Here is an 11,919-nt window from a genome sequence, read left to right on the forward strand (position 1 = left end):
ACACTAACCTTAATCTTGTCAGCGTTGGTCCGGATAGTACCACTGTTGTGGGAGTTAGACCAAGCACAGCCGCTATGTCCACAGCACGTTCCCCTTTCTCAAATTGGGTTAATACATCCATTTTCATAGCAAGGGTAATGGTTTTACGTTGCCTCTTCACTACACTAGCATCAGTAGCACTTGATAGGTGCTTGCAAGCCATTTCGAATGATTAGAGTACAGTTTTAGAGCAAAAACACTTAAGCATGCACGAATGATGTGAAGTCGTAACAGAGACTGGCTTGGTGTCTCTTGGGGACGCTGTGACGTTCCGCGAGTGAGGGCAGAGTGAGGGCAGCGCACAGAGCCGAGAGAGCGTAGCGTGGCCAGACAAGAGCGGGTAATGCACCGTAGAAAGTAGTCCGTGATGACGCAAAACGACTTAGTATCAGATCACCAGGACTTTAAGTGAATTTTTGGTCTCCTAAGTTCAGCGACGTAGTTCGAAAACAACGTTAAGTGGGACGACGTTGAGCGGATTGAGACAAGTTGGAACAGGCAGTGAGTGCATATTACAACAGGTTATAAAAATTCCATAGTTTGGATTTGGTATAAAATCAGGCATCCTTTACAGAACACATGTAGCCAAGTATTAAGGCCGGATATTATTAGAAAGTTCAAATGTAAATGCTATTATTTTAAGTCTCACAGCTTTGTAATTGACAATAACAATAATAATATAATAGTGAATGATATTGACGTGTGTTACGGCAGCCAGTCACACCAGCTAATATTTTGTAATCAGCCAATTGCGGAGGGTATTTTATTCCCTCGGGCAAGGATCTTCCTGTAACGCTTCACAGTCCGTTTGGTCTTAATTTCCCGGAATAACTTAGCGTCGTCAGCAAATACGACCTTCGTGCACATTAATGCTTTAGGTTCTGAGAGATTTGCAATAGCTGTAATTCTAGGAACATTAGTGTTTTTCTTTGAAAGGGAACCGATTATACAGTGCGTATATCCAATGAAGTGATAAAACATCAATGGCCATATTATGCAACATTGACAAAATTCCTTAGATACTGCTGAATATTTCCAAAGGATATCAGAGTTAGAAAAAAATACATAAGGAAATGTCTAAAAGCATATTTAATCACTACTTTCACAGAAGTCATATGATACATTTCACATCCTATAATACCAATGTCACCCTAGATAGGTAATAGTATAAATTTTCTAAACCTAAGGTAATGGGGAGTCCCACAGACCCCAGAGGAAAAAAACCCAAAACATCAGGAAGTTACATTTAATGAAAATTAAAGGCATATAGAAACATTTAAAGGTCTTGGCTAGGCTTCTGACTGAAAATGATTTTTTTTTTTTTACCCCTTTTACACTTCTGTTCATATACTGTACTGTAAGTTTGGCGTGGGGATTTTTGACACCACATTTCCTATCTAGGGTTACCTTATATCCATTAACAACTACTTTTACAATAATACTACCTCATTAAAAAAAATTCTATGCCCTTTACACCATAATAAGCATCAGACGTGGAATATTAAGCTTGAAAAACACAATCCAGTAACATTCCAATCTAATCTATATCTGAGCAGTTCACATAAGCCAAGGAATGTTAACAGAAGCTTTGAAAATTTAATAAAGAATAAAATTCCAATCCAGTTTATGAAAGACCGAACAGTTAACACAATTCACAGAATGTTGTTTCGGTTTAAAGATAACAAAGTAGAATAAACTGACAATCCAAATTATATATCAATAGTTCTCAAAAATCTGGAATAAAGATTATGGCGCATGATTTATGACTTCACGAGTCATGTTTAGTCATTTTATCACGAGCCACGATATTCCTGATGTTCATGTTGAGCTCGTCTAGTATTCTGTGGTGTCGCTTTATGGCCTCCTCGTGAGCCTCAACTTGTTCTTTGTGGAACACGACTTCTTCTTCTATCCCTGCCCTCATCTTCTCCAGCTGTTGGTGTTGCTACAAGAAAAACAATAAAAAGTATAGTATAGTGAGTTTTCAGTAGCATTCTCTCGTAACTAAGAATGGAAAAACTGTAGTTACTGCTGTTTTTTATTGGATTATATCAACTGCCAGGATCATTAAGCACTAACGGCAACTCTTAATATAATCTTACGACATACAGTATATTTATTTTGACCTTGTCAAGTCATTTGACAAAGGCTGAAACTTAAATTAGAAGGAAATGGAATTCAGGGACATGTCCTATTGTCCTAATAAGGACAGCAGGGGTCTTTTTTTACAATCACAAACATTGTGATATATATATATATATATATATATATATATATATATATATATATATATATATATATATATATATATATATATATATATATATACTCGAACTTCCATATATAAACAATACCTCACCAGGCGGTAATCGAACACTGGACCTCTGCATATGAACAGGGACCACTATCACCGCGCCACAAGGACAACAAAAGCTTAAAAATAAGACGAATGCAGACTTTGTGTGAAATAAAACAAAAGCCTGTTCATACTCTGAGATCCAGGGTTCGATTCCCGACTAGTAAGGTATTGTTTGTACAGTATATGGACTGCAGGGGCGAATCCAGGAATGTCAAAAGGGAGGGGGTCCAAGAAGTTGTGGGTGGAGGGAACATGGCGAGAGCAGCGAGCCCACCCTGCTCGGAGGTTTTCTAGGGGAAGCTGTAAGCCCCCCCACTCTTTTTTTTAAATCTGACAAATATCATGAGCCTTTTGAGGCCATTTTGAAGCAATGTGCACTTGATATTAGGAGATATTCTGAAATCAATAGTAAATACTTTTTACTATACAAAAATGTCTGAGTAATTTGACACTGATGCTCTGTCTCCCTTTTTTAATATGGGTACTACATTTGCCTGTTTTCACAAGTCTGGCACAACTCCCGTGTCTAATGATTGTTGTAAATAAATTTACGATGGGTCCGCTAATCTGTTCCTTACACTCTTTCAAAACTCGAGAAAATTTTTTTCGAATCGTCTGAAAAATGGCAGATGAAATTTAATGCCGACAAATTTAAAGTACTTAGTCTAGGAGATGTAAACAGAGAAACCAGATACCAGATGAATAACGATGTTATAGAGAAATCTCACTGTGAGAAAGATTTAGGAGTAATGATAAGTAGGGATCTTAAACCGAGTAAACAACGTGTATTTGCTCGAAATAAGGCTAACAAAGTACTTGGTTTCATACAAAGGAGTATTAGTTACAAGACTAGCGAGGTCATCCAAAAACTATATCTTGGGCTTATGAGACCTCACTTGGATTACGCAGTTCAGTTGTGGTCACCTTACAACAGAATGGATATAGAATCCCTAGAAAGAATTCAGAGGAGAATGACAAGACTAATCCGGGGCATTAGGAACTTTGAGTACAGAGACAGGTTAAAGCATCTTAATCTGCACTCCCTCGAGAGACGTAGAGTGAGGGGGGATATGATCGAGGTGTATATAACAAAGGTACTCAAACTATCCAACCAGGAGCGAACTCGTAACAATGGTTTTAAATTAGATAAATTTAGATTTAGGCGCGAAATAGGTAAACATTGGTTTGGAAACAGAGTAGTGGATGAATGGAACAAGTTACCAGACATCATCATTAACTCGAATATGCTGGATAGCTTCATGGATATATAAGTGATATGGGTTGGGTGTAAATGAGAGTGCCTAGTATGGGCCAATATTCCCGCTGCAGTTTCCTCCATTCTTATGTTCTTATGTACACAAAATGGTAACAAAAAAGAGTATCGAGTTACTTTGAAAACCTGATATGACTTCTCAATGACTGTACTGTAATTTGGGAAACATTTTAACCTCTTATGATCTTTAAATTTAACGTCTATCCTCCAATTATATTTTGACATCTACTGTATATACAACCTGGCTTTATATGCAGTTACTAATCCAGGAAAAAAGTCACAGATAAAAGGGCACGGAAAAACCTAACCTAACCTAACCAAACTTAACCTAACCTAACCTAACCTAAGCTAACCTAACCTAACTTAACCTAACCTACGTGTAATGCCATCATATATATATATATATATATATTGTATTGTCAATGTGTACAAGTCATGTGACTTTTTTTCCTGTGGACTTTATTTCCGTCCACCTCAGTTACACCTGGCTTCACTGGGTCTCATTAAACATTTGGACTGTGCTCTAAATTTTTTGAACATGCATTAAAGATACAGTTTTTTGTGCTGATTTTAAATGAGAAACTCATGTTTTGAGGAAAGATTTTATTTGTGACTTACAGGTTTATGAAACAGAAGTGCTGGCCAATCATGCTTAACATAAGCTAATTTTGCCCTTTGCGACGTTGGCGCCACATAAACTCGCACAGGTTGCTGAGCTAACTTTTTGCCTCTTTTACACAAAATTGCAGGGTTTCAATTGTTTCTCTCACGTTTATATCACAACTGTATATTGTTCCTCACTCTTGATTATTTTTGCTTTCATTTTTGTATATATAGTTATTATTGTTATTATTATTATTATTTTATTTTTATTTTTATTTTTTATTATAATTTTTATTTATTTTTGTTAAAAAAATTATTAATTATTATTATTATTATTATTATTATTATTATTATTATTATTATTATTATTATTATTATTATTATTATTATTATTATTATTATTATTTCGCCCCCAGGCCCTAATGTGGGTAAGTGACCTGTGCCCGGGTGGGCTAATCCCCATAAAAAAAAAAAGTACCCATCCAATATTTGGCGATGAGAACCGGCTTGTTTGTCAGGTTAGGTTAGGTTAGGTAAAAAACAGACCTAACGTTAAATATTTATTTCCGCATAAAAAAACTGTACTAGTGACAAATTTTTCAATAAAATTTAACACAGTCCAAGTTTTTAATAAGATCCATTTCTGTTAATATTTGTGACATGTCCACAATTATACCTCAGATAAAAATTAATGCAAATATTAATTTATTGAGGCAGAGGTTAACCTTAGGATATTCGGGGCATAAAACCGTTATTCATTATTACTATTTCAACTTCACCGCCATAACGTCCTGGAATCTTAATGGCAGAGGATAAAATTACAGAAGTTTAAAGACTTGGAAAATGACAGATAGACATTTATCTAGTAAAATTGTAATAATAAAGTTAGCTACTTATTAGTTTATCAAATGTCTGAACAAATCTTTCCCAGTCTCACCAATCTACGGAAGTACTGATTCTCCAAGGCCACCTCCCTCTTGCCAAAGGCACCACCGGCGTCCCTAATGGTGCCACCAGTGCCACCACCGTGCCCAACACCTGAGCCAGCATCACCTGTGCTCATGACACGAACACACCTGAAGGTTGAACTTTCATTAACAAGGTTCGACTTCATAGAATAAACAATGATTTGGTAATATAAAAGCATTCAATAATATACAATTTCATAATATAGAGTAAAATAATATAGATATATACCCCTGTACTAGGCTATATAATGCCATGGTGATATACTAGGATATAGTGATATACTGTACAATGATATGGATATAGCATGATATAGTAAATATACAATGATATTGTGATATAACAATATAGTGATATATAAGGTGAACCATGAAATGATGATACATTATCTAATCAGTATTTCTTGGAAATCAGTCAGGCATGGATTACTTGTTCAGTGTGACTAACATATGTGTCTGGGCCGCTTCCAGTCATCACCAACTTCTTAATCACCATACAACATAGGCCATTGACAAAAAACTAGTTGCATAGTTGCAGGATTCTCTCCCCGGGGTCTGTAATGCATACGACCCATGTATAAAACTTCATATTTAAGAAGGATCCCCCCAAAAAATAATCACAGGGGTGTGAATATGGGCTGCAACGACTGTCATGAAATTCCATAATTGTGTACTCTGTAACGAGGGGTTTAGACGTGAACACACACACGCGCACACAAATGACATCATAAAAATTGTGACCAAGTCTCAGGTTGCTGATCTGACTTTCTACCTCATTTACAGACAATTGAAGGGTCTCAATTGTTTCTCTTACTTTGACAAATCATTTCTCACTATTGATCTTTTTTGTATTTATTTATGATCCTTTATTATTATTATTATTATTAGCATTATTATTATTATCATTATCCTCATATTATACAGTAAGTATTGAGTTATATTTTCACTTAATATTTTTTACTAAGTTTTATTATTATTACTCTGTACATTATTATTATTATCCTTACGTTATACAGATGTATTTTATTATATTTTCATTTAATATTTTTTAAATTTTTATTAAGTTTTATTGATTTTACTCTGTACATTATTATTATTTTTATTGTAATATTTTCGCCCTCAGGCCCTGGTGTGGGTCATTGACCTGTAACCTGGTGGGCTAATCCCATAAAAAAATAAATAAAATAAAATATTACCATCCTTTTTCGTTCAGACATTTAACGAGAGGTAGATTTCGCAATTTCTCGTAACATTTCACGTTCTGGTTGTTCTAAACATTAAAATAATCAAAAAATGTGATTGTTAATTTTAAAGATTTTATAATTTCAACAGATGTTTACTGCATGAAACATCTGCAAAAGAGCTCAAATTGTAGCTACACACCTCTTGCTGGCTGATGTACTGCACAAACAATTCCCATAAATTTAGGATTTGTAGTAATCAAGAAAAGATCTGATCTTGTGTTTAATTTTTCTTATGGTATGAAACGCTGCATTGTCATAAAATATAGTGTAGATTTGTTTTGTTTAATTGGGTTGGGGCCACTGATAATGAATAAAAATGAAAATCACTAGTCAGCGACTCATTCACGTGCTGATTGGCTAAGCTGCTAAGCTACGAATACGTCGTTTGGATCCGCCCAGTTGATCATGATTTTTAAAGTGAGGTCCTTGATTTTATATATATATATATATATATATATATATATATATATATATATATATATATATATAATATACTTCATTTTTAGTCCATATAACACGCGGACTTTGAACATATAATCAACAACCTCACCAGCCAGGACTCGAACCCTCTACCTACTGTGTGGGACCAGGGAACGTTACCGACCATGCCACAAGGACACTAAAAGCAGTTCTAGACCATGTTATATTTCACACAAAGCCTGTTCATTGAGCTGATGGCGCCGTGAACCTCCCACTGGGAACTGCCCATACAGCGTGTTATATGGACTAAAAATGAAGTATATATGGTACCTCGTGTTTCATACCAGCTGGATTCGGTAAAATGCTACTGACATGGCGCCATCAGCTCGGTGAACAGGCTTTGTGTGAAATATAACATAGTCTAGAACTGCTTTTAGTGTCCTAGTGGCATGGTCGGTAACGTTCCCTGGTCCCACCCAGTAGGTCGAGGGTTCGATTCCTTGCTGGTGATAATAGTAATAATAACTGTAATAATAATAATTCAGAGTCAATAAAATTTATAATAAAAAATAATAAATAATAATGATAATAGTAATAATAACTGTAATAATAATAATAATAATAATAATAATAAAACCATAAATACAAAAATTTAAAAAAAAAAGATCAAAAGTGAGATCTTTTTTTTTTACGGGAATTAGCCCACCCAGGAACAGGTCACTGACTCACATCGGGGCCTGCGGGGAGATAATGTAATAATAATAATAATAATAATAATAATAATAATAATAATAATAGTGTAGTGTAGAGTAGTGTAGTGTTGTCATTGGTAGTAACTCTCGACAGGAGCTGCCATGCACAGGTCTGGCCTATTACAGACTCCTTATTTTCTTATGTTCTTATGTAATAGTAAGAGAAACAATTGAGACCCTGCAATTGAGTGTAAATGGGGCAGAAAGTCAGATCAGCAACCCGGGACTTGGTCACAATTTTCGTGATGCCATATGGCAGCAGGGTCCACCATTAGACAAAACTGTAGTGGATTCCTCCCCTACAAGCACCGAACCTTCTCGAATTCCCCAGCCTACGCCAACAGCGCCGCCCACGGAGCGGGGGTCAACTATCTACCCACGCCTACCCCCGCCTTATAAGGCCTGACACCGCTGTGACCGCTCTCTTTCTACCCAGTGCCACCAGCAAGCAACACATCCTCCTCCGCCGCTCCCGCCAGCGACCTAGCGTCCCTCAAGCCGCGTGTCCCTCCTCTGGGCACCCTCACCACCCAGCTCTCTACTCAACGCTTATTACCATGCTACCTACCCAGCAACAAGCTGCATTGTACATCCAATACAATATGTATACAGTGAGCACATTGTGAGTTTCCTTTCTCCATCCCATCCCGAGTGTGAACCAATATCTCACAACCCTACAATACATTATGCTTCCAATATCTTCCCAGGCGGTAGTACCTCCCTGTTTGGAAGCCGCCTACTACTTACTACCTGGTCAACAATACAAAACACAAACATTGATCGATATCTTTGTGAAATAAAACAGAAAAAAGAATTGATCACTATATTTTTTATGAAAATGTACAACAATATCTATCCTCATCCACATTATTCATAAAACACTTACAGTATTGGCAAATTTGACAAAATGCAGTCCACTCACACACGATCAGTACCAAACACCCCATCAATGCAAATCAACTATCATTAAAATATACCAGTCCACTAGATATGTATTCTTGAATAATTTATATCGAACGTAATTGTGAAAAACTAACAAATAATGTGAAAAATATCACATTCCATCATCTTTCAGTCATCACATAAATTTGAGTGTTCTGAACCCACAAATCAGTAGTGGTAATGCTGATAAACACTGAAACGGAAGGGGAGCGGAAGTGTGTAGAGGAGGTCAAGGTATCTTTATACCTTGGAGGAGGTAACTCTAGCCACCCAAAGCTATCCCGGTTATCTCCCAGGCTGCGCAACTGAGTTGCGCGATGGAAAATCCCGCGTATTGGAATATCCTTGGTTTTATCAACTTACTGTTTGCCATTCTTTTTATACCAGCATTGTCTCTGTACCAGATGAAACGATGTGAACTTGAATGATGATTATACAAAAAGCATAGGCCAGACCAGTTCTTTCTCCCCTATAAAATCGTAAAGGTATACAGACAGTCTCCACTCTCAATTTAGACATTTTGATGATATACAGTATGTTTCATCCAGTGAAATAGTGTTATGAACAGTATAGTACAGTAAAGTACTTTGCTAATTATTCAATTACACTGATATATTTGACTCCCACTCTATACAGGTAGACAGATACAAATCCTAGAAAATCATCATACAAATTCATGTTGATTGAGCATGTACACAGACAGTGTAAGTATACAAACATCCGCCAAAAAATAACTCGATTCAGCCAAGGAGAGGCCAAGATATTCACTAAAAGCTTAAATGTTATTAAGGAAACGTGAACTTTAATTGGGGGCCCCTAATTACATTAAATTAGAGGTTCTACCAAATGGTACAATATATTTCACAAAACAATAAATGAGACGGCTAGCAACAAAACTCATGCGCAGAAACTGCAGCCCCCAGACCTTGGTCTTAAACCTCACTGCCAGGCGCAAAACCTGCCCTTACAACATTTAACATAAACTAGCTACCACTCAAAACTGACAAACTAAAATTGTTAACCACACAGCTAATGTAGTATATGTACAAATGCGTCACAATTTCCAACTAAATAAATTTATTTAGTTTCCAGCTGACAGGAGATGAAACCACAGCAATTTTCTATATTATTAATTGAACAGATTGTTGCATTACCGAAGTGATCTGTGAGCCTGGGATAGTCCAAGCACAATGTAATGCTTGTTATATTAAAAAACAAACATATATTCCTATAAGTATACTATTAATGATTTACAAAGCCTAAGCAAAGATTCCTAGTGAAAATGAGCATCTGATTGCTTTGTTTGCTATTCCTGTTTACCTGCACGTTCTATGAACACTAAACACTTGTGTTCTCTATACGAATGCTGAACTGTATACTTACAGTACATTGTCTATATAAATGTCAAATCAATTGTAAACTGTATGACGATTCTACTGAAAATGTTATTATTACGTTACGTTGACAAGTTTCACCCCTGACCAGAGAACAGCCACTTATCTAATTTCTTCACAAGATTAACATTATTACATTACTTACAAAGCAAGAGGAGAACGAAGGTTAAACACTGTTCGTGATGTCAACGCCATAATCGCACAGTGCTGTAGTTGTGTGTCAGGTAGGTCAGTTACTCTCAAATTCAGAATGCTCCGTCCCTCATTGACTTCACTACAGCCATAGGTTTGCAGTACAACATGTGCGTTGCCAGCTCCCAGCAACACCAATCACAGAACTGCAGACTGATGACGTCAATGATATCCAGTGTTCATATAGTTCTACAAAAGTATTTTCAAAATTGTGAGTCTTTTTCTTGAAAGAACATCCATATTAATAACGGAGGTAGAACATAATGTCGCCTTCGTCCTTTGTAAATTAATTTGTGCTTCTTTCCAAGGCCATTCTCTAAGGATACAGTTGTTATATTACAATAAGCAACTGTGATGTCGTTTATTGGGTCTCAAGGTCATCGCCTTAGCCGAGAACATTCAGTACGGCACGTAACCCACCGTAGTAGCGCATTTAGTGTATGTGCAGGGAGGTTCTGATTGTACAGGTCTTGGGTTGTGGGTGTCAGGGAGTGATTATTATATCCCTGTTCAAAAAGACCTCCAGGCCATTGTTTCATTAGCAAATATTATATCCCAAAGCTGTGCTGTACATTTTTAAACACCCTTTCTTTTGCTTTGATGCAGTTCGGGTTGCTAGATTTGTTAAAAAAATATCGCACAATCATTCAATAAACTCTCTCTCTCTCCTCGATATATATATATATATATATATATATATATATATATATATATATATATATATATATATATATATATATATATATATATATATATATATATATATATATATATATATATATATATATATATATATATATATATATATATATATATATATATATATATATATATATATATATATATATATATAAACGGTTTATTGAAAGAGCATGTCAGTCAAAAGGCTGAAAATATACAGTTACATAATTGGGAAATGGATCACTTTTTTCTTTTTTTACGGGGAATAGTCCACCCGGGCACAGGTCATCGACCCACAGCAGGGCCAAGGGGGCGAAAAAAAAGAAAAAAAACAAGAGTAAAAAGAAATTAAGAATAGAAAAGAAAAAAATCTACACCACGAAGATGTCGAAAAACTATCTTTTTGAAGAGAGAAATTGTATGAGTATGGAAACACAGAAGAAGACAGAGCATTCCACAGTTTGGCTGTGTGAGGAAAGAAGGATGTACTATAACTATAACGGGTTATTCTAGTGTGACCGACATGATTGACAAATAATATACAAGTAACACAAGTGTTACAAATATGATATATAATAACAATGAGGGGCAATTCCATATACTGTAGTAACAGTGCAAAAAAATAAGAGTGGCTGGGAGTGAACACACTGGTTGACTACGAGTTTTGATAATTTTTACATTGGTTGGAATTGGACTGTTCTTATAGCGATCATTAGGTGCTCGTATGGGCTGGATGTGGTTATGTCGAACAACGATTCGCGGACTATGGATCTCGGGTGGAAGCAAAAGCCGGTGTCGAGGATGATGCAGAAGCTTCTCACCAAATTTGCAGATGAAGTCATGGTGATGATCAGAGAGAGCCGAGAGGCTCAGTGTGTTGAGCGCTTCTTAATATGTGGAGAAGGAGGGGATAGACTAATCTTGCATGCTTGGAAGACCAGGCAGGGGAAGCATAGGTGAGTTTGGGAAATATGAGCATTGAGTAAGCAATAAGGAGCTCGGGCGAGGGAACTCCGAGGGACTTGAGACGGCGGAGGTGGAGGAGACGAAAACTG

The 11,919-nt window shown here is 36.3% G+C and overlaps 1 protein-coding gene across 1 annotated transcript; it reads right to left on the reverse strand.

Annotated features, from left to right (window-relative positions):
• Positions 1–1,109: 1,109 nt before the first annotated feature.
• On the reverse strand, positions 1,110–10,298 carry LOC121863973 (ATPase inhibitor mai-2, mitochondrial-like). The gene is made up of 3 exons (XM_042362832.1): positions 10,137–10,298; positions 5,212–5,350; positions 1,110–1,984 (listed from the first exon to the last, which is right to left on the reverse strand). Exons 1-3 carry the CDS (start codon positions 10,184–10,186, stop codon positions 1,808–1,810), a joined length of 366 nt encoding a protein of 121 aa, XP_042218766.1. The 5' UTR covers positions 10,187–10,298; the 3' UTR covers positions 1,110–1,807.
• Between the last annotated feature and the right edge of the window lie 1,621 nt (positions 10,299–11,919).

The sequence above is a fragment of the Homarus americanus genome, unplaced genomic scaffold (assembly GCF_018991925.1).
Source record: "Homarus americanus isolate GMGI-L3 unplaced genomic scaffold, GMGI_Hamer_2.0 scaffold3434, whole genome shotgun sequence".
Taxonomy (NCBI): domain Eukaryota; kingdom Metazoa; phylum Arthropoda; class Malacostraca; order Decapoda; family Nephropidae; genus Homarus; species Homarus americanus.

Coding starts and splice junctions, on each gene's coding strand:
- LOC121863973 (XM_042362832.1), bottom strand. CDS start 10,186: ATGGCGTTGACATCACGAACAGTGTTTAACCTTCGTTCTCCTCTTGCT. Junction 5,351..10,136: donor CTTCGTTCTCCTCTTGCTTT/GTAAGTAATGTA, acceptor TTCAACCTTCAG/GTGTGTTCGTGTCATGAGCA. Junction 1,985..5,211: donor ATCAGTACTTCCGTAGATTG/GTGAGACTGGGA, acceptor TTTTTCTTGTAG/CAACACCAACAGCTGGAGAA.